This window comes from Tursiops truncatus, chromosome 10 (assembly GCF_011762595.2).
Source record: "Tursiops truncatus isolate mTurTru1 chromosome 10, mTurTru1.mat.Y, whole genome shotgun sequence".
Lineage (NCBI taxonomy): Eukaryota > Metazoa > Chordata > Mammalia > Artiodactyla > Delphinidae > Tursiops > Tursiops truncatus.
This window is the reverse complement of record NC_047043.1, coordinates 62,154,631-62,180,826: the sequence shown is the minus strand read 5'-3', so window position 1 is coordinate 62,180,826 and position 26,196 is coordinate 62,154,631. Positions and strand designations below refer to the sequence as shown.

General features: G+C 57.8%; 1 protein-coding gene across 7 annotated transcripts; it reads left to right on the top strand.

Moving 5' to 3' along the window:
• Window positions 1–1,115: 1,115 nt before the first annotated feature.
• Window positions 1,116–24,597, top strand: MYL3 (myosin light chain 3). 7 transcript variants are annotated; one of them, XM_073787887.1, is made up of 9 exons: window positions 1,116–1,172; window positions 8,144–8,219; window positions 10,804–10,923; window positions 13,143–13,170; window positions 13,307–13,456; window positions 14,288–14,461; window positions 15,563–15,640; window positions 15,756–15,798; window positions 24,579–24,597. In XM_073787887.1, the coding sequence occupies exons 5-8, from the start codon at window positions 13,324–13,326 to the stop codon at window positions 15,782–15,784; spliced, it is 414 nt and encodes a 137-aa protein (XP_073643988.1). In that variant the 5' UTR covers window positions 1,116–1,172; window positions 8,144–8,219; window positions 10,804–10,923; window positions 13,143–13,170; window positions 13,307–13,323; the 3' UTR covers window positions 15,785–15,798; window positions 24,579–24,597. The 7 variants fall into 7 exon arrangements, 6 of the variants coding, with proteins under 6 accessions (XP_073643988.1, XP_073643986.1, XP_033720683.2 ...); XR_012323987.1 differs by lacking the exons at window positions 1,116–1,172; window positions 24,579–24,597 and adding exons at window positions 2,312–7,542; window positions 15,418–15,459; XM_073787885.1 differs by lacking the exon at window positions 1,116–1,172 and adding an exon at window positions 2,324–7,542.
• The last annotated feature ends 1,599 nt before the right edge of the window (window positions 24,598–26,196 follow it).

Genomic DNA, 26,196 nt, shown 5'->3' with positions numbered 1-26,196 from the left:
AGTTTATAAAACTGTGCGGGAGAACGATGTTCAGAGAGGGGCAATGGCATGCTAGAGGTCACCCAGCTCATCCAGACCAGGTCTCCAGCCCTTCCCAACACCCAGGGCCCTCTCAGGCTGTGGAAGAGGCTGAAGGGCCCCAGATGGAGACAGGTGAGTTGCCACCTTGGAGGAGGTTCCAGGGTGACAGAAGAATGGCTATGCATATCTCAGAGACCTCCCCGGAGCTGGAGGGGGCACTGGTCACCAGCTGGGCCCAGTAAGGACAAGAGGCAGCTCAAAGTCACACACCCAGCTCCTACCTGCCCTGGGCCGCTGCTCCGTCTCCGGGGCCCCTCTGCCTCCTCAGAAGTGAATGAAAGCCTCAAGCCCCGTTTCCCAGGTGGGAAGCAGAAGCCCCGGCGCCTATGGACTCAGTCATGCTCTCTCCATAGGGTGACTGGTGGTTTAGCCTCCCCCCACCTCCACTGCGTCCCTTTCCTTCCCTGCCTTCCTGAGCTGGTGTGGGTGTACAGAGGCAGGGAACAGGAGTGCTGACTTCTAGGCCAACTAGCATACGCCGCCCCTCTGCAACACCCTTTGCCCCACAGCCGGCTCTGGAAGCCATTCCTGGCCCAGGGAGCAGAGCTGGGTCCCTGACGGAAGAGTGGCCACCTCCGCCCCTCCCACTTAGTGCTCCACATATATTTTCCAATTTAAGCATGATCACAGAGGGCTATTTGGGGGCGGACAGGGGCAAAGACGTGATGACCTAGCAGAGAGAGGAGAGGGATGAGAGAGAAAGAAAAGTGTTCTGGAAGGTCAGACCTGATGGAGCCGCTCCTTTGCTCAGACGCCTTCCTGCGACCCCCTGGATCAGATCACTTACTCCCCTAGACGCTTGAGAACTTATTGTGTGCGGGGCTGGGCTCAGAGATTGGAGGCTCCACTTCTGGGAGCCACTTCCCTGCAGGCACCGCTGCCCTGGGGTTCCCATTGCCTGAACCCTGGTGAGTCTCTACCCCTGCTTCTCACTGTCTGACTCGCCCTCCCCTTCTTGGCTTGTGGGGGGGTCTCATATACCCTTCAAATGTCCCCTTTTCTCCTAGGTCTTCCTGGATCTGCTTCTGAGCCCCCAGCAGAGTAAGACGTCTCCTAGGTCTTCCTGGATCTGCTTCTGAGCCCCCAGCACAGTAAGACCTCGGATTCTTGATTCTTGCCTCTCTCTTGATAGACTGCGAGCCCTGAGGGCAGGGACTGGGTCATCTCTGTGGTCCTGCTGAGTCTTTCATGGTAGAAAAAAAAGCATCATCTTGTCCCACGTCTCTGCAGGAGGGGAGAATTAGTGGCTGGAGCTTTGAACTTCAAATATTCTCCCCGCCCCTTGCCCCTCTTATCTCTCAGTTGCTATGGAGACAGCCTTCCTCTTCGGAGCCTCAGTTTCCCCAAGAGGAGGGAGGGAATCCCAGGATCTCAGAAAGAACCTCCTCTGGCCTCTGGACGAGTCTCTTGTCATGCATTGTTAGAAAGTTCTTCTCCAGGGAGCCTTAGGAGATTAAACCTGATGGATTGGAAAGTTCTTAGCAAATCAGGGAGCAGCCCAAGGGTCAAGCTGGCAGGACTGGAGCCCAGCTCCTAGATGGGAGACTGAAGTTTGGGAGGCCTGGGGCTGCAGGGAGGACCCGACTGCAGTGCTCCAGCCCAGGCCAGCCCATCTGAACCTGTGGCCTCTGTTCTCAGTGGGATGATGGGTTTGGGGGGACCCCAGGGTCAGGCAGCGGGGCTGTGAAGGTGGTGAGGGCTCTTGACTGATGCAGTCAATGGTTCCTCTTCATGGTTCCTGACCCCAAACTGCATCTACAGTGATTGTAGGTCAGGCAGGGAGCTGCAGGCAGGCTAGGTCGGGGATGCGCTGGGGGAGGGGCCTGCTACACCTACCAGAGAGGTTCCTGCTTATCCCCTCAGACCAGGACTCCCGAAGGCAGGGCCCCTCTTCAGTGGGGTGGGGCTTGCCGTCAGGCAAGGATCCCAGGGGACACAGGAATCCCCCAGTCCCTCCTCGATTATCTGTAGCCTTGGATGAGCCCTGTATTCATGTGGAATTCCAGCCGATTGTTCCCTTGTTGACTTGACTCTAGGCTCTAAGCTCCAGCAAAGAAGCTCCAGCCTTCTCCGAGGCACTGAGACCTGGGCAGGGGGCAAAGGTTGGTGCAAGTGGGGGAAGGAGGAGACTCAGGTCCGAAGATGCCCCAAACTGACTGTGTTGGGGGGACTGTGTGTCTGCTGAGCTGACCTAAGACCCCACTCCATTGTACAGGTGTGAACACTGAGGTCTCCAGAGGGCAAGAGTCTCTAGGAGTCAGTGATGGGACTAGGACCAGAACTGGGTCCCCTGCTGGCCCCGATAACCAATCCCAGGACCAACACCTGGATTTGCTTTGGATGGGACATGGTGCTTTGATGTCCCCCAGCACTCCATCCATCTCCTCAAAACAGCCTCTCCATCCAGCTAAGCTGCAGACTTCTCAGACACCGAGTCTCTGACCATTAGCCCTGCCTCCAGAACCTAATGAGCCTCCCTGGAGCAGAGGGTCTCAAGTCCAGATTGTGCAGAGAGCAGGGGGTCTGGTATCATCCCTTTCTGTCTGCTCCAGGCCCAACAATTGGAGGTCCCTGGGCTGGTTCGAGGGGTCACTGCACATTCCTGGGCATCTGTGAATCTGAATCTGCTGTGGACCCCCTCCAGTTCTCCAGCCCAGCATGATGGGGCCCTACCTGTCCCCCAGCCATCCCCTTTGCCCTCCTGCTGCCTGCTCTGGGGTCCAACATCTGGGAAAGGAATGGGTCGGGAGCCTTCCAGAGAGTCCTTTCCCACGAGAGCCGAGCTCTGACCCCAGTCCTTATCTGGCCTCGGTGTTCCAAGAACAACACAGATGCTAAGGCTTGCAAGCCCCAAACTTGGGGACGCTGACCTCCCCAGGCCCAGCTGCTCTGCTCTGGCCTCTATTTCCTTCTGTGAGCAGGGTGGGGGTGGGGATGGCCCTCCAGGGGATTTGGAGAGGAGGCAGTGGAAAGGTTCCAAAATACTGGACACACACGTTCAAACTCACACACACACGTGCACTCACACTCACACTGCCACCTACCCACACCTCACCAGGCAGGCCTGCCATGGTTCCCTGATTGCTATTGCCCTCGGCCTTTCTCCTCCTTCCCAGCACTCCTAATTCCCACCCAGAGCTCTTCCTATACCGTGAGCTTGAAGGTGTGATGCGTCAGGGGTATGTGTATGCAGAGGCATGTGAATGTGTGTATGTACGCACGCAAAGGGAATGTGCGGGCAAAGTGCATGTGCACCTGTGTATGAAGGTGTGTGTGCACAAAGGCATCTATGGAGTGTGAGGGTTTGTGTTTAAAGATGTGTGCATAGGAGTGTGCCTGCTCTGGGTCCAAGCACCCGTGGGTGGGGTTCCTGAGTGACTGTGAGTGTGTATGTGTGCATGGGTGCACATACACACTTCAGTGTGGTCCCTGTTGGCCCCCGTATTGGTAGAAAGGGGCCAGGTGACGTGAGGGGTGTCCAGGGACCAGTAGGTATCTTCAGACAGACACAGACACACACCGGGGGTGGGTTAGCCTGACTGGGGTATCCTGTGAGTGAGTGTGTGTGAGTGTGCATGTGTGTGTTGTATTTTAGACATGAATACACCGGGTGGGCGGGCAGATATATAAATAGCCACACAGGCAGGTACAGCAATTGACCCTGACTATTCCTGGCTGGGGGCTTGGGCCATTTGCAATGCAGCTCCACACCCTGAGCCACAGAGGGTGTTTGTGTGACCACTGGAGGCAAGGACACAGCTGGTGCTCGGTGGGGTGGGCTGGGGACAACCCTGGGTCTGTGGGGCCACCACAGCTAGGTGTGGTCTGCAAGGGGACAGGGAGGGAGGCTCTCCCAGCTACCTTTCCCTCTTCTGCTGTCATCACTACCATCACCTCCTGCCTTCACTTCCACCACTGCCATCCCGGTCCCCTGCACTGCCTTCATTCCTGTCACTGTCTCCTTGTCATAGCTGCCCATCCCACCCTCCCTTCCTGCATCCCAGTCTGGTGCCCCCTTCTGGTCCAGCTTGGGCTGCTTGAGGGTGAGTGAGAGGAAAGAATGAATCTGCTTTCGACCGGGCTTGCAGCTGGGACTGGGGGCCAGAGGGCTGTGTGCACATGCATTGTCTGTAGGCTCTGGGAAGCTCCATCCTGCCCTGGGCACTCCCTTTGTCTCTGGTCCTCCTCAACAACCCTCCCTCCCCTCTTTCTGAATCTGTCCCCACCTCTGTCTCTGTCTTGGTCTCTGTGTGTCGGTCTCTGCCGTAGTTGGGGTCCCCGTCTCCAGTTTCTCCATGATGGCCCAGGGGAGCTGGTTCCTCCTCCCAGCCAGCGCAAACTGTTTGCCTGAGACAGTTGGTCCATCCAGTCAAACAACCACCCAATTCAGACTCCTCGTCTGACTGACAGGGTTTTTTTCCTCTGCTAAATTTACTTGCATTTTTGACTGAATTGGCCATTCAACAGAGGTTGTGTCCACATGCCCCTACCCCGCCCCATGCCAACAGATGAACAAGCTCCCAGATGGACACGCACACAGAGCCAGGAGTGCCCAGGCGTGCTCCTACACACATGTGGTCACAGCCTCGTGTGACACACGCCCACAGGATCACACATGTGTTCCCATCCTCCTGCCCACAGTGATGCATCTGAGCACACACAGACTGCACACATCTACCCGCTCACACACACGTTCATACCTCATAACGTGGGGACAGAGTCTGTACACCCTCAGACCTACTCTGGGGAAATTTTGGAGAGATGGAGATCTGGGCAGCAGCCTGGGGCAGCCACGGCCCCTCTCCTCTGAGGCCAGCTCATCCTCCTTCCTCTGCCTTCAGCCTCTAGGTGGGGTTTCTGGTCATCTCAGGCCGCTGCTGAACCCCTGCAAGCCTCAGTAGCAGCTCCCAGACCCTGATCCTAAAAGGGGACTCTTTTTTTTCTTCCAAGGACAATAAATATTTGCTCTTTGGGAAACTGCTGGTGGGAGAGTACAGGGTTTGGCCCAACGGCGGGGAATGTCCAGGGCAGTTCAGAGAGGCCGCAGGCCATGCTGGGGGATGGGCTGGGCCCCTCTAGAAGCTACACCAGCAGGCAGAACCGGGAAGCCAGGGCTAGGGCTGCACCTCACTCCCTTCCCTTGGACCCCGGCTTCCGGCCTTTGTTTTCTCCAACCCTTTGCGTAGCATGTTGGCGCACCCTGCTCCTATCCCTCGCATCTCAGACCCCTCTGCCCCATACCTCGCCCTCTGAGAGCCTTTTTCCCACTCCCATTCATCTTGTCAGCACACCGCTCCCCTTTCTCATGCACTCAGACTTTCAATCTACCTCCTTAGACCAGCCATTGAGGGCAGGGATGATGACCCCCAGGCCAGGCCCTTGAGAGCAGAGCACGCCCCTCAGATTGCGCCCCTGAAGTCAAGGCTGTGCCCTCCTTCCTTAAGGGAACAAGCCTGGCCAACAGTGTCCCCCACCCTGTCCCCCATGAGACACTGGTCCCTGGAGGCTCCTGCCTGCCCACCCCTCCCTCATCCTCATTTGGGCTCCCAAATATAGCGGCCGTGGCCACAGCCGGCCAGAACACCACAGCCCCAAGCGTCAGTCCTGGGCCGGGATCAGAGGGGCAGGAGCTGATTATAGGTCCCTGGGCCAAACCCAGGGCTTGTCTGCCAGCCCGCTGGGCCCTGCCACCCCCACCCCCAGAACCACAAGGTTGGAGCATCTGGTCCCCGTCAGCACAGTGGGCAGGAGGAGGGGCCTGAGGGGTGTGTTTGGCCTGCTGAGGACAGAGTTGTCTGTGTGTGGCATGGGGGTGGCGAGGACGGGCTAGTCACTGCTCAGGGGCAGTGACTGTCTTTCGAACTCAGGATCACTTTGCCCCACCCATGGCCATTGTACAGATGGGGAAACTGAGGACAAAAGGAACCAGGACCGGCCTGGGTCACAAGAGCATATGAAGTCTCCTGCCTCCCCCTTGGCCACTCCTTCCCATCTTTCAAGGCCTGGGGCTGTGCCTCCGGGAAGCAGGCCACATCCTGTTGGTGGCAGAGCAGCTCTGCTGGGAAGTCCTCCTTGGAGTCAGACTTTCACCCAAGGCTCCAGGGGCGTGGGATGGTGCCGAAATTCCTCTCCTTCTCTGGGTCCTCGTGGCTGCCTTGTGCCACCTCTATCCAGAGTTGCTGGGCAGCTCCTGCCCCTCTTGGGGCTTCAGTCCCCTCATCTGAGCAGTTGGGCAGGAACTAGTGGCCCTGTGTAGGGTCTGTATTTATGGGCGTGTAGTGGTGAGTCCACATCTATGTGAATACACACTTGTGCCCTGGTGGGTGAGCTGCAGCCCGTGGGCCTGCCCATGCCCAGATGGGGTCCCCAGGACCTGCTGCACAGCAACATTTGACCTACTTCTAAGGCTCTGGGTCTGGCCCAGGCCACGTTCTTGACTCCTCCGGGAAGTTTGGGCCTGCGTCCCAGCCCAAAGGCTTTGGACAGGAGGGGCGGTCCTGGGCGGGCCAGGGCAGTCTGAGGAGCCTGTGGCCAGGGGGACAAGGGCACGTGGGGAGCCTGACCCTCCTTCCCTGACTTTGGTTCCTGGGCCCAGGGGATAGCCAGGCCTCACCTATCCATCCCTCTCCTTACTCCCCACCATTCCCTCCATGTGGCCACCGTATTCTGAGTTCCCCAAATTGGCTCTGACAGGATGAGGGACATTCCTCATTCCCCTCTGAACGCTAGCAGGAAGGTCTGCCAAGCACTCACCCCTGCTGTTAGCCAAGAGCTAACCCCTCCCCTGCTCCACCCTCGTCTACACAGGGCAGGAGGCAGTGCCCATTTGGAAAACCAGCAGCCCCTGTCCTGGGTCCAGGGTCTGGGGTCTAGGTTTGGGTTTATGGGCCTGGAGTCTGGGTTTAGAGTCCTGGGTCCTGGGCCTGCTGTCTAGGGTTTGGAGTCTGGGTTGAAGGTCTGGCTTTGGCATCCTAGGTTTTGGAGTCTGGGTCCCCAGAGCAGAATCTGGTCCTGGGCTCTGAGTTCCAGGACCTAAGTTTGGGGTTCGGATTCTGCGGCCCGGGTCTGTGGTCTGGGTTTGGCGTTCCAAGTTCCAGATTTGCAGTCTGGGATCTGGGTTGGGATCCTGGTTTCTGGGGTTTGGGTTCAGGATCCAAAGACCAGTTCCTATCCCTTTTACGCCCCCTGCTGGCTGGTCCTCACGGTCAAGTCACTGCCTATACCATCCGGTCGTCCCTACCACTTCAGGCTCTTGAGAGGAGTCTTAGCAACGGATGGGGAGTGGCATGAAGAGCAGGCCTGCGTGGAGGGAGGCGGCAGGCGGGCTGAGGGGCAGCGATGGCTGCATTGCTGTCCGGGGTGCCCCCGGCAGACACAAGTACTGTCAGTCAATCCGCAAATCTCCCCTTGCCTTACTCCAGAGATGGGGTTCAGAAAAGCGTTCCGGTCCCCCTGTGAGAGGTGGGTAAACTGAGATGTTTGGGACATTTGCTCATCTGACATTTATGGAGTGCCTCCTGTGTACCAGGCTCTGTTCTAGACCCTACGGATATACAGCCATGGAAGACCAAAAACTCCTCCTATGCCAGCTGACATTCATGGGAGGGGGGGACACACATAAGAGACAAGATAACAGGGAAACAGCTCGTTTTAGGGTGTGCAAGGATGGGGAGTCCAACTGAGAGGCAGGGCAGAGGGAGCAGGTCCAGGGTAGTCTGAGGAGGCTTCTCGTAGGAGGTGACATCTCACTGAGACCCAGAGGTGACAAGGAACAAGCCATGGCCAGGGTCCCAGACAAGGGCACCAGAGGGAGGAAAGTCTCTGCAAAGGCATGGGGGCTAGAAGGAAGGAGGCCAGTGTGGCCAGGGGTCTCCTGCCTCTGCTCATGGGCTCCTCAGAAGTCAGGGCCCACAGTTTCCTCAGGTGGGGCAGGGGGAGGTAAGGTGGCTGCCCCCAGAGAGGGCTCTGGGATGTGCTGTCTGCATCAGACTGGGCTACAACTCAGACCATGGAGCTGGGGGAGTCAAAGAAGAGGGATCCAGACCCCTGTCTCTCCCCGCAGGCTCTGCCAGGATCTTGTCTGCTGGGCTGTCATTCCCAAGGGGCATGGAGCCCAGGCTGGGACCTGGGAGAGAGAGGTGAGTGCCAAGCCTTGTGTGGCTCGTCTTTGCTACCCAGTGCCTGCCTCTCCCTGTCACTAAGTCCCCTCTCCTGTCCACCTGCCTGCCCACCTGCCCACCCCTTAATTTCCTCCTGTCCTCGGCAGGCATGTTGCTGGCAGTCAAGGGGGGTGATCCCTGCAGAGTCCCTGCTGGGGTCTAGGCATTAGTTATGGGTTGAGAGTGGCCCTGTGGGGTGAGCCTAGGGCACTGCTGCTCCCAGGAGCCAGAGCTCGGACAGTCAAAGGCCTATCTGAGCCCTGGGGAGGGAGTGGAGGATGGCTCTGTACACGGCGTCCCCACTATAGGACCATATCTGCCCTGTGCTCGAGGGAAGAGGACCAAGACACCCCCTCCCCAAGCAGAGGAAGATGGCTCTGTGTGGCTGTAGCAGGCTGCATGAGTCTGCAAACCTGGGAACCAAGCCTCAGGAGGCCCATGTCACTCATCTACTCCTGTTCCCACTGATGCTGAGTGGTTTCCAAGGGATAGCAATTGTGTGTGGATGCAACAGTGAGATCGGTGTTCTGGGCACCCCTGTGGATGTCCAAGGCTCTGGGCCTCGGTTTCCCCCATGATGAGTGAAAGGGGATTGGGTGGTGTCTTGTTGGCTGTGCCTGTGGCTGGTGGGAGCCCTCGAGGGTGTCCAGAGTCAGTTGTCCTGAGGGTCAGCAGGTCTGGGTGATGGGGCCGCCCAGAGGTCTCTCTCTGTGTGTCCCCCTCTGTCTGCCTTCTCCTCTTGTGGTATTTCTGGCTGGTCTCTGAGGATCCTCCTCCACCCCTTTCTTTCTTAATACTCTTGCCAAACATCTGGAAGAAAAGTGAAAAACTTGCCTCTCCCCCAGCGCCGGATGTTGTCAGATTTCCAGATGTGGGGTGTTCTGCCCTCCAGATGAGGGGAGGAATGTCCTGTGTTGCAGCTAGGAGGGGACCCAGCCCTGTCCCTGGACTGCTGTTCCTCTCACCATGAGGCTGAGTGACAGGATGAGAGGGACCTGGGCTCAGCAGGGGGACGTTGGGGGCATCCAGGTAGAGGCCCAAGTGAATCTTCACCTCAGGCTCCACCCACGGTGCCTCCCTACACCTGGGAAATCCCCGGGGGCCAGGAGAAGGGGCAATGCCTCTGAAGTTTCTATCAAAGGCTCCAGGCATTTAAAAATAATAGGGAACACCTCCTTCCCACCCCCCCCCACCCCCCCGGCACAGACACTGGGCAAGGAATGGAGGCCAATGTGTTTGCAAGATGTCCCCACTCTCCGAGTTCTGTGCCTGGAAGGGCCTTACGCCACCTCAGCCTTCCCTCCTCCCCCCAACTCCTGAAATGGTAGACCAGCCAGGCTGCCCTCTGTCACTGCCATCTGGGGTGGCATTGTGGGTAGGAACTGGGGGGGGGGGCGTACCCTAGACTGGGCACCTGGGAGGCAAACCTCTTCCAGTGCCCTGGGGTCCTTCAGAGAGGCAGACCCTCTCAGGACCCCACCAAAAGTGTCAGCAGAGGGCAACGTGGGGCAGTGGAAACAGCTTCCTGGAGGAGGGTGCAGTGCGGCCGAGCCTTGAATGCTGCAAGCAGAGGGGCAAGGGCAGAGGGTGCAGTGTGTGCCAGGGTCTGGCGGGGAGCAGGCCCTGGGGTATGTGGGGAAAGTGGGTCGCAGGGAGCTGTGGAAGAGGGGCAATAGGAAGTGAGGGTGAAACCAAGAAACCGACCTCAGGGTCAGGCAGGTGCGGATGCGGGAGGCTGTGGAGGCTGCTTGGCTGTTGAACTAGGCTGGGTGACCGCCCTCGAGGGAGCAGACCCCATCCTACTGCCATTTAGGGTGTTCTCAGAGATGGGCTGCAGCTGCCTGCAAGCCATGACCAGACAGTCACGCAGGCATGATAAACACCCAGACACAAACACACAGAAGCAACACCCGCGGACTGGAGTAGGTCATCCCCCACGTGGACACAGACCCTCCCACCATAGATACACAGAGACCCTCTCTGCATACAAACACCCAGCCAAACGGAGACAACACACATGGACACACACAGACCTCCCTCTCCCCCTCCGTGTAGACACACGGGCACAGACACATGGGAATTCGATGCACAGATGGGAAGTTTAACTCAAGGGGTGCCCAGTCCTCCTGCCCCCAACACAACACACAATACATGCTCGGTGCAACCTTCTGCACCCTTTCAGTTTATTGACCTGCTGAGGGACAGCAGGGCCCCTGCATATGTGCGTGTGCTTTTGAGGGTGTGTGTGGGGGCTGAGCACCGACCTCTGTCCTCCCCTCCCCCGCTCTCTTCCCAACAGGTGATTGGGAGGAATGAAGAGCCCTCCCTCTCCCCCACCCATTCCTGAGACTGAACAATGCCCCCCCAGGCCCCAAAATAGCCACTGAGCCTAGCCAATGTCCTTTTATGGCTCTGTCCCCATTGTGCCCTGCAGGGGTGGGGCTGGGGTCATGAGGTGTCCAGGCAGGATAAAGGCTGGTTACGGGAAGGCTCACCTACCCGGCTCTCTGCTTCCTTCTCTCCACGTCCCTCTCTGCTTACAACCTCCATGGCTCCCAAAAAGCCAGAGCCCAAGAAGGATGACGCCAAGGCAGGCGCCAAGGCAGCTCCAACTCCCGCACCTGCACCCGCACCTGTACCAGAGCCCCCCAAGGAACCTGAGTTCGATGCCTCCAAGGTCAAGGTGGGTGTGGGAGCTGGGTTTCCGTGGGAAGGGCAGGGTAGGTCAGTGGATCTACCCCGTGGAAGACCAGGCTCCAGAAAGTGAGTACTGAACTGAAGCTGGAAGCTTCAGGCATCAGGAGGGCTGCAGCAGGAGGGAGGGTGGTCAGACATCAGGCAGGACTCCCCCAGTGCTGCTGAAGGGACTATCTTTTTGGTGGTTGGAAACTGACTCTCCCTTGTCCTTTTCCCTGGACCTCACATCCTTGGGGAATCCTGGACCTGCCTGTGCCCCTCACCCCCGCAGCCAGGCAGGGATCTTTCTTGTCCAGCTGTGGGGTCTTAAGTCCATACCAAGTTCCCCAGGGTGGACAGGGTGGGGGGTAAAGGGAAGCAGGGCTCCTGCCCAGTCTGGGTCACACTCACCCCTGCCAAGGTCCCTGAGCCCCAGAGCTGCTGGGGCCTCAGCTTTGAGCTGGCGATACTGAGCCAGTCTGGGTAGGTCATGGAGGAAGCTGGTCTTGGAACTGTGACCAGTGGCCCCAGGAGCCCTTCCCCGGCTTGGCTTGAAAGCCTTTCTCAGAGTCTAAACCTGGAGAACGAGCCATGAGTCCCACCTGCGGCATCTGCATAGTGGCACGTACCCGTGTCCTGCCCGTTGCCTGTTCTCGGCTGGCCACTGGCCACTGCTGCCCTGGCTGCTGGCTGAGGGGCCCCATGGAGCCCTCCCAGCCCTTCACGGTCCCCAGCGAGACCTGCAGCCCATCTGCACAGGTCCGTCTCCATTCCTGAGCCCTTCCTGGAGGCACCTACCTTGTCCCTCAATACACGGGCTCAAATCCCAACTCTGCTCCATTCCCATCACTGCTCTAAGGCTTAGTTTCCTCAGCTATAAAATGGGACAATAAGTCCTCCTCACAGGCTGTTGGGAACCACTCATGGCAAGTGCTCCGTGGAGTTGACTCTGACTCCTGACCATCCCCAGACCCCAGGTTTGTGTCCCACAGGCCCCCTGGTGAGGGTCAGCCAACCCTAGGGCCCAAGGTGGCATTGTGTGGTCTCACCGGATCCGAGGCTGCACAGACTCCCCTCTGAGCAGAGGAACTAGTGAGGCCTCTCCCGTGACCCCTGCGGAAAGCTGTGCGGGGGGCCCAGGGCCCGTAGTCTCAGCAGGCTTCTTGGTGGAGAGAGCTCTCGGGGGCGCCAGGAGCAACAACTTGGTCTTCCCAACACAGGGCTAAGCCAGAGGGTTGGGAGGGACAGCCCAGCAGGGTGACAGGGGCAGGATCCCCCTCTGCACTGGTGTGCACTACTGAGGTTGGTGGAGGGGGCTCCAAGGGAGCAGCAGTGGGAGAGGCGCCAGTCAAGTCCCCCTCCCCCAAGCTCCTTTCCCTTGTGCGACCTTGACCTTGGGGCGAGTGACTGCAGTGATAAAAATAGACCTGGTATCCAAGTGAGGAGGGGGAAACCGGGTCCCAGGAGGCCTCCTGACCTCAGGTGGCCCCGATGTGGCCTCAGCAAACACTCAACCGCTGGGCCCTGGCCCCCTGCTGTGCCACGCTGGGGGCTGCCCTGCGCTTATGGACAGGACTGTGTAAGACGCAGGTGTAGGCAGGGCCACGTGAGTGAAAGTGCCCAGCCTTGAGGGCTCTGTGGGGGGCAGACACATGCAAACAGATGCACACACAGGTGTGCGAACGCACATGCACGTCGCACACACACCCCCTCCTGCAAATATGTTCTCATGGTGACAGGGCTCTGCGGCCTGCCCCCTCGCCTTTCCTCCTCCCGCCCCCGCCCTGGTGAGATGAGGCCTCCCATCTCACTTAAGTGGACAGTCTACCCACTGGGCCCCAGGCCTGGCAGAGCTGGCAAGGCCAGTCTGTGCTTCAGGCACGTCTGTCCAGGACCAGGGGCCTCAGGTAAGGCCCACCCGGGCTGGGGATTCAGGGCACCAGGCCTCCCTCCTCACCACTTCCCCTGATGAGGCCTACCTGGTGTCAGGGTCTGGGCACTTGCAGACCCAAGGTCCTCAGGTGGGATGGCGGGAGGGGTAAGGAGGCAGGAGGGAGTCAAGGTGGACTGCAGGAGGTCCTGGGCAGTGGAAGCTGGAATCCTGGAATGTGGACGGGTTGGGGCAGCTGAGGGGTTGAGGCCTGGTCTGGGCGTGGAGGCACCAGGAGGACGCCTGGCCCCATCCTCTGAACCAGACACTCAGAATCTTTGGGGGTCTCCTTTCAGATCGAGTTTACGCCGGAGCAGATTGAAGGTGAGTGGGGGTTTTGAGCCAGGGGCTGCAGGGTTGGGGCCCGGGTCCCCCAGGCTGAGTGTCCTCCCCTGCAGTGTGGGGCGAGTCGGGGGGGCTGACTCTAGAAGTGTCTGCGGCTCACGCCCTCTCCCGGCAGAGTTCAAGGAAGCCTTCATGCTGTACGACCGCACACCCAAGTGTGAGATGAAGATCACGTACGGGCAGTGTGGGGATGTCCTGCGGGCGCTGGGCCAGAACCCTACACAGGCCGAGGTGCTCCGAGTCCTAGGGAAGCCGAAGCAGGAAGGTTGGTACGCCCGGCCTGAGACGTGTCCCCATTAGGGCCAGTCCCGGGGGAGACCCCCGGGGGAGACCCCCAGGATGGGCCGCCATCGCTGGTGGGACAACCCGGGAACTCCCCTGCTGTGCATTCTCCTAACATCCTCCCGCTGTCTGGAGGAGGACCTGGAGGCCAGTCTCAGGTGATGCTGGCAAGGTGACGAGCAGTGAGGGTTCCTGTACCATCTGGCCCCACGCCTATTTGCCAGGCCTCCTGGTCGTAGGGGACTGACAACAGCGCGAACTAGCTTCAGCAGCAGGCGTGAGGGCAAGCCAGGCCGTGTCTGGCCTCAGCATCCCATATGCTCTCCCTGTCCTTCCCGGCCTCCTGGGCATCCCTCTGTGGGGCAGGGTCAGCTTCCCTCACCACCATGGCCAGAGAGGGTTGCCTGCTTTGCCCCAAGGAGGAGTGAGACCCAAGCCCTCGCCACAGGTGCGGAAGTCCCAGAGAAGGTCTCTGATCGGCCCAGCTGCTCTCGACCAATCACAGGTGTGGGGAGAGCGGGGTTGATAAGAAAAATAGAGAGACGCTAGCGAGAACTGTTCCCCAAAGAAGAGCAGAGGTGCTAGTCAGAGCCCACTGTCGTGCCACTGTCCTTGTGAACAGCAAAGGACGATGTGAATAATGCATTTCTCAGTTGACTGTAAAGTGCCTTGTGATGGTGGAGTGCTTTGTAAATGACAGACTGGTGTAGAGTGCATCGGGGTCTGGGTGAGGGCAATAGCTCCTCATTGCCAGACACAGGGGAGGGATGCCCATCTCCCCTCAGAGCCTGATGCTTGGGCCATCTCTCCCCAGAGCTTAACTCCAAGATGATGGACTTTGACACGTTCCTGCCCATGCTCCAGCACATCTCCAAGAACAAGGACACGGGCACCTTCGAGGACTTTGTGGAGGGGTTGCGGGTCTTCGACAAGGAGGGCAATGGCACGGTCATGGGCGCCGAGCTCCGCCACGTGCTGGCCACGCTGGGTGAGGGCAGCCTCCTCCCCACCCCACTCTCTCCTTCCTGGGGCCTCCGGGGGAAACCACTCTGTCACCCACCGGGCCTGTCTCTCACTTGTGAAATGGAGGGTGATGCAGTCAAGGTGCCTCGATGGCAGGAGACGGAAACGTGGGGAACTTAGAAATTTGGGTGGGGAGTAAAGAAAGCCAGCCGGTGCAGCTCACAGAACTGGAGGGGGATAGGAACAGCTCTGGGGACAGGGTGGGGCAGGGCGGTACATCCAGGGGGATCAATCCAGTCCTTGTGTTCATTGCCTCAAGGTCAAATTCCAGAGCCGAAGAGGTACTGTGCCTGCCTCTTGGGCATCTTGACCCCCGCTGTCAGGTGCCTGGCTGGCAGGAGCGCTCCTTTCTCAAAGAGAAGTTTTCCTACAGCAAATGTTCATTGAGCACCAATTGTGTCTGCGCAAAGTGAACTTTTCCCGCACCAGACATTTACTGAGTGCCTACTGTGTGCTCAGCCCTGTGCTGGTCTCTGGGGTTGTGTGTGTGTGTGTGTGTGTGTGTGTGAGACTGGGGGCTAGGAGGTGTGAGGGAAACTGCAGTGGGCATTCCAGTGGGGGAAGCAACACAGCACATACAAAAGCACAGAGGCGGGAAAGTTCCAGACTTCTCTGGGGAGCAGTGGTGGTGTCTCTTGGTACCCTCCATGGTCATCCCCTAAGGTCCCCAGCTCTATCTTAGGCGTCCTTCCTCTAGCCTTGAAGGGCTGCCCCGAGGGACTGCTTCCCGGAGATGGGGGACCTGGCCTACTCCTGATGGAGGGAGTCCCGCCAGCCTGTTGAGGACAGGGGACAGTATGTGCTGGTGGCCTGAACAGCAAGATGGCACTGTTACGGACAGAGCCCAGGCTCGGAGAGAGTGCCAGGCCTGTACCCCAGGCCTTGCCCTTTTTGACTTGTCACTGATTCTTCTGGTTTCAGAAATAAGGGTGACAGCCCAGGTCTCGTGTGTACCAATATGAGGTGTGGGAATACTGGAGAGGCACACCCACCATCCAGCGGGGCTCAGGGGGCCCCCCACCCTTCACACCTCAACAGTGCTGACTCAGCTTTCCACTCCTGCCAGGTGAGAGGCTGACAGAAGATGAGGTGGAGAAGTTGATGGCTGGGCAAGAGGACTCCAATGGCTGCGTCAACTACAAAGGTAAACTCAGCAGAGCAGGGAGTCTGCTGGCGGGAGCGGGGCGTTAGGATCCTAGGTCGCCACCTTTGGCTACCCAGGGCCGAAGCCCTGCTGCTCACTCCTTCCTTCTTTTCAGCATTTGTCACGCACATCATGTCCAGCTGAACCTCTTGCCCCAGGTGAGACCTCCCACCCTCCCTTCCAAACCTGCTACCACCTTTGCCACCTCTGCTGATTTCAGCCCCATTGTCCCCCTCCTGCCTCTGTCATCCAGATCCCCTGTTGCCACCTCCCCAGCTCCACCAAGTCCAGTTCTCAGCTGACATCCCGCAGCCTTGCTTGCACCTCTCCACTGTAACCTGTGACCGCCTTTGCTCTCAGGGAGCCCAGGGGAGGCCGTGCTGGGGACAGCTCATCTTCCACTCGAGTTGCTGACACCCGTGGCCTGCAGCCTGTGGGACGGAGGGGAGCACATTGACACTCCTGCACAGGCTCTCTCTGCACAGCTCTGCGGGGCTGTCATCTCTCCCCACCAGGCTGCACTTGCCTGTGACTGCATCTCTGTCCCCGGCCCTTGGGCCTCATGAATAAATGGCTTCTTTCCTTCTTTCTTTCCTCCCTCCTCTCTCCCTTGCTTCCTTCCTCCCTTCTTTCTCTTCTTCCTTCCTTCCTCCCTCCCTCCCTCCCTCCCTCCCTCCATTCGTTCATTCATTTGTTCGTTCGTTCCTTCCTTCCTTTCCTCCCTCCTTCCTTCTCTCTTCTCTGTGGCCCTTTGGTTGACTTTTATAAAAATCTATGAGCCACACACGGTGAGCCCTGGACAAAACGAGAGGAATCACTTTGAAATCTTGCCTCCTTGCTCACCGCATCAAAACTGTCCCATCCGGTGTGCCAAACCCTCTGAGCCTGCCCACCAGGACGCTGGGCTGAGCTGGACGAGGACTGGGTGCCCTGCCCCACTTCTGGAGACAGTAGCCATGTTCTGGCCTCTAACACAGGGTTGCCACTCGGTGCCTGAGAGCGCTGTCTGAGCTGTCTCACTCCACAACCAGCAATCAGGGAACTGCAGGGCACTGGCCCAGAGCCACCCATGTCACAGGTGGGGAAACTGAGGCCCAGAGCAGAGAATGGCTTTGCCTGACTCACTGTCCCCAGGTTGTCAGAGCCGAAGAGGCCTGAGACCCCTGCCTGACTCTGGTCTCTCTGCCTGTGCTGTGGCTCTAGGTCAGAGGGCGAGAATCCGGGGTCCACCAGTGGTTTCTCAGCCCTGGGCTTCTCAGCAGAAGACAAGTGCACAACCCCTGCAATGACAGGAGGAGATGCACACACCCTTGCACATGCCAGCCCCACTGTCACACCCTGCTCTGGGGCCAGGCCCTCCCCTCCTTTCGGAGCTCAGTGGGGAGGGTGAGGGGAGGCTTCCTGGAGGAGGTCATCCACTCTGGTTTGAAGGGGAGGAAGAGCAATGCCCTGTAGAGGGTCTTGGGGGCCCTAGAGATAAGGGTTGTGGAGAGATCAAGGGCCCAGAGTGTGGAGCGGGCCACACAGGGTAGGAAACAGCTTGCAGGCCGGGAGGACTCAGGAGGTCAGGGCAGCCCTGCTAGGGTGCATTTGGATGTGAATGCATCTGCTTGTGAGATGAGCGTGTGGGTGTATGAGAGCGGGTTTGAGGCTTGCACGGATCAGGCTGCCTCAGGGCGTTTGTGTGGTGCGGCGAGCATGGCAGGACTGTGAGTGTGAGAGTCTGTGTGCGCGTATGTGTGGGAGGAGTGGCGGCAGCGTATGTGAGAGTCTGTGAGGGGCTGTGAGTGTGTACGCAGGAGTCTGTTTCCCTTCCTTTCATCCTTTCAGCATTTATGGAGCACCTACTGTGTGCCAGACTCTTTAGGCCCTGGGAACACTGCAGTGGAGGAAGCAGCCAAACCCCTCACCCTTGTGGCGCTCGTACAAGCTGACAAATCACCAGAGCCGTAAAGTGTGTCAACCAGTGATAAAGGCTGGGGAGGGGCCCAGAGGAGGGGCGGGGCTGTGCAGTCTGTGTGCAGTGTGTGTGTGGGGTGGGGGGGGGAGGCAAATGACATGTTAAATAATGAGGTCAGTGAGTATCTGAGAAGGCAATGGCTGGGCAAAAATTGAAAACAGGAGAGATAATATCCTGAATATATAAAGGGTTCCTACAACAACAACAAAACGAACAACCCAATTCAAAAATGGGCAAAGGACTTGAATAGACATTTCTTTTTTGTTGTTGTTGTTGTTGTTGTTGTTGTACGGCGGGCCTCTCACTGTTGTGGCCCCTCCCCTTGCGGAGCACAGGCTCCGGACGCGCAGGCTCAGCGGCCATGGCTCACGGGCCCAGCCCGCTCCGCGGCATGTGGGATCTGCCCGGACCGGGGCACGAACCCGCGTCCCCCGCATCGGCAGGCGGACTCTCAACCACTGCGCCACCAGGGAAGCCCAAATAGACATTTCTTTAAAGAAGATAGACAAATGGCCAATCAGCACCTGAAAGATGCTCAATGTCACTAATTAGGGAAATGCAAATCGAAACCACGATGAGATACCACTTCACACCCATTAGGATGGTTATTATGCAGAAAACAGAAAACAACAAGGGTTGGCGAGAAGGTAGAGAAATTGGATCCCTTGGGCACTGTGGGTGGGAATGTAAAATGGTGCAGCTGCTGTGGAAAAACTATGGAAAGTCCTCAAAAAATTGAAAACATTATTACCATATGACCCAGAAATTCCACTTCTGAGTATATATCCCAAAGAATTGAAAGCAGGGACTTGAAGAGATATTTGTAAACTCATGTTCACAGCAGCATTATGCACAATAGCTGAAAGGTGGAAACAACCCAAGTGGCCATCGACAGACGAATGGATAAACAAAATGTGGTCTATACATACAATGGAATATTATTCTGACTTAAAAAGGAAGGAAATTCTGACACATGGTACAACATGGATGAACTTTGAGGATATTATGCTAAGTGAAATAAGCCAGACATAGAAGGACAAATGCAATATGATTCCACTCCAGCGAGGTTCCTAGAGTCGTCAAATTCATAGAGGCAGAGAGTAGAATGGTGGTTGCTGGGGGTTGGGGGGAGGGAGGAATGGGGAATCGTTGTGGAAGATAAGAAACACAAAGAAGAGAGGCGAGATGGAGTGTCTTAGGCTGGACTTCCCCAGAAGCAGAGCTGAGACAAGGACCTGAATGTAAGTAGTGTCCCTGGGAGGTGGCCCCAGGAAGCACGGGAGAGCAGCTGGGCAGGGAAGGAAGTCCTTAGGGTGCATGGGAGCAGAAGACCCTGTGGGCAACGGGGGCTCAGCCCCACTGGGGACCTCCAGGAGACGGTGGTGGTGTCTCACTGAGGGCATGAGGAAACCAGACTCTTTATCTACCAGCTCCCAGCTTCGCTGGTTAGGGCAGGGCCCCAGAGGCAGGCTGGAACATTTGTGTGGGGCAATACTTCAGCATCTGCTCCAGGGAGCCATGAGGGCATCAGAGCAAAGACATTCCAGCAGAGACGGGAGCAGAGAGTGCGGTGGGGAGGCGACAGGATGTGGTGGAGGGTCCTTGGGCCGTGGGAAGGGCTTTGGTGTGTGCTCTGGGGAGATGTTTTATCAGCATCACTCTGGCTGCTATGTGGAGAGTAGACTGGGGCACGTGAGCGGAAGCAGGGACCGCAGGTAGGAGGGTCCAGGAGAGAGAAGAAGATGCATGTGTGGTCCAGTGGAAATGGTGAGAAGTGATCAGATTCCAGGTCATTTTTTAAGACACTCTCAGCAACATTCTGGGCAGATTTTGAGGCTTTCTTCTTCCTTTCCTTATCTAGACACAGTCCACTCCAGCCCCAGATCTGGCGTGGGGTGGGAGTGAGGGACCGTAGTCTGCCCTTTCATGTTGCATAGTCTGGCTGGCTGGTAGGGCAGGGAATGGAGGCACTAGTGGGCTTGCTGCAGTGGCCTCTGCTAGTAAGGGTGTCTGCTTGTGCATGTTTGACTTTGCTGGACTCTGGCTAGCTTCCCTGGCCAATTGGTGGCCGCAGACCCCCACAGAGGAGAGCAGGGTCTCCCTTTGGCCCCAGTCAGGGCAGAGAGACTGGCCAATATCCTTCTGGGCAGGCCCCAGCTCCTGCCTGCCCAGCCACCTTGCTCTTGGACACCAAGCCCAGGAACAGCTGAGTTCCCTTTCAAAAGTCTCCAGGACCCACATGGGACTGAGTGGTCCCAGCTTTTTCTTTCCACCCTTGGCTGGGTCCTGTACACAGGGATCACACCTGTTCTCAGCCATCCCCAGGCAAGAAGCGGTCCTGCCTCCAAGCTTCCATGTATCTGGGATCCCAGGGAGTATGTGTCCTGCTCTCGCAAGAAAGCCTGCCCCCTCCTCTGGTTTCCAGAATGGTCTTACAGTGCCCCCAGCCCTCCCCCAAACACACCCTCCTTCTTGCAGGCTCCCCTAGTTCCTGGGAGCTACCACCCTACTCGGCTTGGCCTGGCAGTGGAAGGGAGTATCCCACACATCCCCCGAGACCCTCTGCGGCCCCCACCCGCCAGTCTTCAAGTGTGGACTGGGAGTGGACAGGCTGTGGGGGGCTGGCGCGGGCAGAGCTGGGGCTGTTGTGTCTGTTGAGCTCTGCCTGGGGCTGTTTGGTCCCCCTTGTTGGGGCTCTACTCCACTTAGAATGTGTCTCTGTCCCAGTCATGGCCGTGATGCCACTCTGGGGCGTTTTGCCTGTTATATGTGGCTGTGCTGACCACGTGTGGGCTTGGGTCACTGGCTGTGGGTGTGAGTGTCAGAGTGGAGGGGCCTGGAGGGTAGAACTCGGCTGCAGGGGTGAGGCTTCTCCTCACTCCGGAGCCTCCCACCTACCTTGGCTGGGTGAAATGTGTGTGCATTTCTGTGTGTCCCTGTGTCTGTGTGTGCATACATGCACAAGTTTGCCTGTGTACTTGTGTCTGTGAGTGCGTCTGTGAGTGTGCGTCTGTATACCAGCGAATGCCGGTGTCCATTTGTCTGTGCACATGCACATGTATGTTTACCTCTGTGTGTGTGTCTGTGTCTGTTCGTGTGCATGTCTGAGTGTGTACGTGCTGGGGGGCTCTGCTGAGTCAGTGCTTGTGTTGGGCGGGCAGCACTGCCAGCCAGGCTGTGGCCTCCCCACAGTTGCATAAACACTGGTCCCAGCTCCCCCTTCAAGCAGGGTGGTCCAGCCTATGTCCCTGCGGCCGGTGGAAAGGGGTGGGTGTGGCAAAGGGTTTGCCCTCGTGTCAGCCTGGTGCCCTCCATGCCTCGGGTGCCAGGTCACGTGCCCCATAAGGCTGGAGTCTGGTCTGGGGTCTCTCTATGCCTTACTTCCCCCACCTGGCCCGAGGCCTCATCTCTGAGGTCTCTGTAAGGTGTCAGGAACATTTACCTATCCAGTCGTGGTCCAGGCTGAACCAGAGGGTCAGTGGGGCAGGCAGGGGGCTAGGGGGCCAGGGGCAGAGTTCAGCCTCACCACCCCAGGACCAACCATCCCTCCTCTGCTCTGATGTCTCTGCACGGCTCCCTGCCACAGCCTGCATCTTCTCTCCAGATGCCTGCCATCTGTAGAGATCCTGGGGTCACCACTGGGACGTGGATTAGGTAGCACTGAGTCGGGGGGCGAGAAGGCCAGAAATTCAGGTCGAGGCAGAATGAAGTCGGGCAGGGTCTGAAGAAATCAAATATTGGAGGAAATCCTTAAGCAGGTCACAAGAAGGAAGGAAATCAAACTGTAGGGATGAGGCCCTGGACTGTGGGGCTCAAAGCGCTCAGTGGCACAGGGGCTGACAGACTGAGGATAAAGATCTTAAGAGAATGTGGGGAGGGGCGGGGAGACTAAACGGGTCCAAGCAGTGGCGTGCACAAAATCAGAGGGGGTGTGAAGATGAGGTGGGAGGCAGGAGGGGCAACGGAAACTGGGCAGTGGTGTGAGGCAGTCCTCATGCTGCATGAGGGGTGCTTGGGGGCGTGCCAGGCCGGAGTGCTGGGCTGTTGTTTCCGAGGCCTTGGGAGGTAAGGAGGGTTTAGGGGAGGGGGCTAGGGCGAGCCTGCCTGGGTACAGGGCCAGCCACACCCCAGGGAACCCAGGTACCTCCGGGAACAGCAGGAAGACCCTAGACGTTGAACCCAGTGACCCAGCACAGAAGAGCCTCCCTGGGGCTCCCCTTCCAACCAGCCCCAGGTCCACCCTTGCCCAAGTTTGGGGGTTATTTGTTCCTGCCCTCCCAAAGCCACACAATGCTGGTTTGCCCAAACGCTGACAGAGCACAGCTGGAATGTAGAGTGAATGTGTGTACACGAGGCTCCCCAGGGTCGCCCGCCCAACAGGCCCCTCTAGCCTCAGCAGCCAGGGACCAGGTCCCCTTGGATGGGGAAGGGCCTAGAAGGTCAGGGCTGGGAAGGGCGCCTGCCTGCCACTCCTCCCCAGCCTGGCTGTGGACACCTGAGGTTCCACCATTTTCTTCCAATCTCCACTCTCTTCTTTGGCCTGTGGGTCCGGGTACTTTGCACATCTACTGAGGCCTTGGTGAGAATGAGAATGGGTGTGTCAGAGCCTTTCTGGAGGGCTGGGGCGTGGAGTGAGGCAGTGGAAGACTCTGGAACTCCAGAGATGGGGAAGACAGTGCTCCCTGGGAAGTCTCAGATCTTTGCCAACTTCCTAATTTTTCTACTTTGGTCCAGTTGAACACGAGCACCCCTTTCCCCCACCACGCCTATGCCCTGGGTCTGGAGGTCTGTCTTCCCTCCCATCAGTACCTTGTCCATCTCACTCCCTTCTTCATCTCTTTCCCTCTCTCCCATAGTAGGCTTGCTTGGAAGCCACCTAAAGGTGCTTAGGATGCCATCCCTAGCTCCCAAGCTAACTCGGAGAGACAGTGAGCACCCTGTCCCAAGGGATGTGCAAGCAGAGGGGAACCAGTTCCAGTCAGGAAGGCTGCAGAGGGATTCTTGCTCTGCTGGAGACTGGAAGCACCTGGGTGTCCTCAGCCTCCAGGGCCCAACGTGTGACAATACCCAAGACGATTTTCATGGGAGAAGAATAAGGCCCATGTTGCGTGTTTTCCATGAAGCTCAATTTATGCATCTTCAAGGCCTGGCTGTTTTTATTCAGGGACTGCATCCTGCCTTACTTTATTTTTATTTTTTTTGCCTTAAGAATATTATTTTGTTCATAAAACAATGGTGATGATAGCTGGTGCAGTTGTTTTCCTTGTCTTTACTTGGCAAAATAAGACCTTACAAGTCCATTTTTAAGTTCTGAGGCAATCGCACAGTTTGTTGCAGTGAAAATCTCCCCAAGTCCCTGGATAGAGACCCTTGAACGGGGCAGGTCCTTTCCAGGCTCAAGCCTCGTATGAGTCAGGTGCCGACTGTGCTCCACCATGATGACTAACAGAGGCCTGGCCCTACCAGCTGGCATGGAGCGGTGCGTGGAGACGTGGCAGGGGCAGTGCAGATGAGCTTGGGGCTGGGGCACATGAGCGAAGATGCCTCAGCTCCCTTCGTTGGGGTGTCTGGGACCCTGAGATTCCAGGTGTCCCCAGATGGCCGGATGCCCATACCTGTGTGCACCTCTGGTGGGAAGCCAGTGGCAGTGACCTTTCATTCCTTGCTGCAGCACATGGTGTGGGACGGTGGCTGCTGGGCGGGAAGGCAAACACTGAATGGCTTCTAGCTTTTGTGAAGAGAAACCGTGCTCAGGGCTGAGGGATAAGAAGGGAAGCTGGGCACATCCCAGGAGTACCAGGGGCTTCCTCTGCACGGCCTGGGCTGGGGGCCCCCAGGAGGGTAACACACCCAGACCCCACGGCTCTAGGTGGAGACAGCTCGGGCCAGCTAGTAGCAGCCTGCTCTCTCTCTCAGGGGCTCAGGTTCTGTGTAGTCCGTCCCCCAGAGGGTGCCTTCCTTGCAGTAAGGGGGTCCCTGGGGTTGGTCTGGAGAGTAGAGCTGGAGGTGTGGGCAGGCCCTGGGCCCCCAGGCTTGCTGTGGCTCCAGGGCCACGTCACGGAGTGATTCCTACCCTCCTGGGCACCTAAGGATCCATCCGTCAAGCCCCATACTCAGGGTGGACAGGCCTGGCTATAGGGTCAGCAGGGGCAAAATGGTTACAGAGTGCCAAGAATGACCTTGAGATTCATTTCCCAGCACGCCCAGGTTGCCTGCCCTGCCTGGGCTCCTGCCTCAGTTTCCTCTGTGGTCAGAGTCCCTCTCCTAGGTGGAGGCCCTGAACCCTGCAGGCTGCCTTCCTCTCCTAACTCTAGTAGGGCCCATTTAACTCATCAGTACACAGTGATCACACATCTACTGTGCTCCCAGCACTTCCCCAGGTGCCAGGAGCTTGTAGTGAACTCACGAAGAAAACGCTTTGGCCGGGTCCTGCTCTGGCCCTGGCCCAGCTCCCAGGTCTCCTGTCCTTGTGTTGTGCCTGTGACTTCAGACCTGAGTGAACAGGGAGGTGCACCTAATTCCGTTCATCTGGAGTGGGTACTGCGCCTGCCAGCCCGACTCTGACCTCAAAGTTGGGCAGGAAGGGGCCTCAGATACCTGGGCCAACGTCTTTCCCAGGGTAAGACTGATGAGCTGCTGCTTGCTTGAACACCCCCAGAAACAGGGAGCTCACCCCCTGTTGAGGCAGCTTGGCCAGGCAGGCAGCTCTCCGACGTAGGGCCAAAATCTCTCCAGGCGTCTCTAGTCCTCAGAAACTGGGTCCTTAGAACTGTTTTTCCCCTGACCTGAACCCTCTGTGATCCACTAGGGTGGATTTCTAGGTTGATCCCTTGTTCCAGGATGGGCCTTGCCCTCTGTAAGGCTGCTGAGCCAGTGGGGGTTCAGGGGTGTTTAGGTTTTTTTTTAATAGAAATCTTTTTTTTTTTAAAGCACCCCAGTGTTTTCTCTCTTTCTCCCTCCCTCCCTCCCTTCCTGCAGGTCTTACTTGCCACATGAAGGATCTTCGTTGCCGCATGAGGGATCTTTTTTTTTTTTTTTTTAGTTGCAGAATGAGGACTTAGTTGTGGCATACATGTGGGATCTAGTTCCCTGACCAGGGATCGAACACGGGCCCCCTGCATTGGGAGCATGGAGTCTTATCCACTGCGCCACCAGGGAAGTCCCGGCACTCAGTTTTTTAGGGCCCTGAAGACTATCCCAGCACCTGCTCCCGGAGCTGGAAGGCAAGGGCTGGCTCTGCAGTGTAGAGGGCCCTGAGGTCACCTGTGTGGAAGGTGGCCGGGAGGGGGTGTTTCCGGACAAGGAAGACAGTGTTATGGGAGAGGGAGGTCCCTGCAGGTTGCCCTGGGGCTTCTTCTCTGGGCCTCAGTTTCCCTCTGGTGCGGGCTGGAAGTGTTCTGAGCTCCCACCAGAGGTGGGAACCTCTGGTGTTCTGAGCCCTGGAGAGGCCCCTTCTGGACTCTGAGCTTCGGGCTGGGGGCGGTCGGGGGAGGCGACAGCTGCTTTGAAACGTGGAGAATAATAAAGCAAGGAATGTCTGAGCTCAGGGGAAAAATAACCCCCGCCTGCTGGGCCTCCCACCCTGCACGTAATGAATTAAGTACAGGGAGGCATGTTTCAAGTTGGGGTGCTGGCTGGGGGAGGCTAGAAGGCTCCTAATGAGAAACAGGGTCCTGGATGGGGCCACTGGGAGCTGGGGGTTTGAGGTCACCTAACCTGACCCCTGGGGGTGCTCTCACTCTCCAGAAGCTTCCCCTCAATCTCCCTTTGTCTGAATGGGTGAGGGGGCGGTCATCCTGTCCCATCTCCATGCTGACCTCTGATCCCAGGCTGCACCCCAGTGCTGGCCCTGAAAGGTCAGAAAGGGGAGATGGTGAGGCTGATTTGGATGGATCATCTCCTCATTCTCTCCCTTCTTCAAGCATTTACTGAATACCTACTGGGTAGGTATCTCCTGCCAGCAGGATTGTGGGGTCGACGCTGCCCCCTGCTGGACTGATTGAATCCACAGAGCCCATCAGCATCTGACCAGCAAGCCCCCAGGCCCCAGGCCACCTCCTGTCTCCAGTCTCCACAGCCCTTCCCCTTCCTCTGCCAATCCCTCTGTCCCCTATGGCCTCACGCGCCTTCCACCCCTATGTTCCTGGCCCCAGCTCAGTACTACTCCTGCCCCCTTCGCTGGGGCTTGGACATCAGTGGCTCTGGGTCCAGCTCTACCTTTCCAGTCCACCAGGGATCTGGCTTTATTATGGGTCACCTCCCCCCACCTCCTCTCTCTCCCTCCCCAGTAAACTTAATGTTCCCCCAACAAGGTCCACACTCTCGAACTTCACTCATACTCTTCCTTCTGTCTGGTGGACCCCCATTCATCTACTCCCCAAGACTGCTTTCTAAAAAAAAAACCCACTCCTTTCCAGAGGGGCCCAGGGAACAGTGGATAAGTGAGTAATTAAACTGTCAGCAAAAGGGTAAATTCTCAGCAAGGTAGCTGTAGAGGAGTGGAGTCAGGTAGGGATGTTCCTAAGGCTCCCCAAGGATCCTGGCCCCCCAGCCTCCGCCAGCTTGGGGCAAGTCTCCCATTTTATTTTTAAGAAGT

What these genes read in the sequence shown, in the direction of transcription:
- MYL3 (XM_073787885.1), top strand. Translation starts at nt 7,505, where the DNA reads ATGGGGTTCAGAAAAGCGTTCCGGTCCCCCTGTGAGAG. An exon ending in TTCCGGTCCCCCTGTGAGAG is followed by an intron (nt 7,543 to 8,143) that starts GTGGGTAAACTG and finishes CTCTCCCCGCAG; the next exon opens with GCTCTGCCAGGATCTTGTCT. An exon ending in AGGGAAGCCGAAGCAGGAAG is followed by an intron (nt 13,457 to 14,287) that starts GTTGGTACGCCC and finishes ATCTCTCCCCAG; the next exon opens with AGCTTAACTCCAAGATGATG.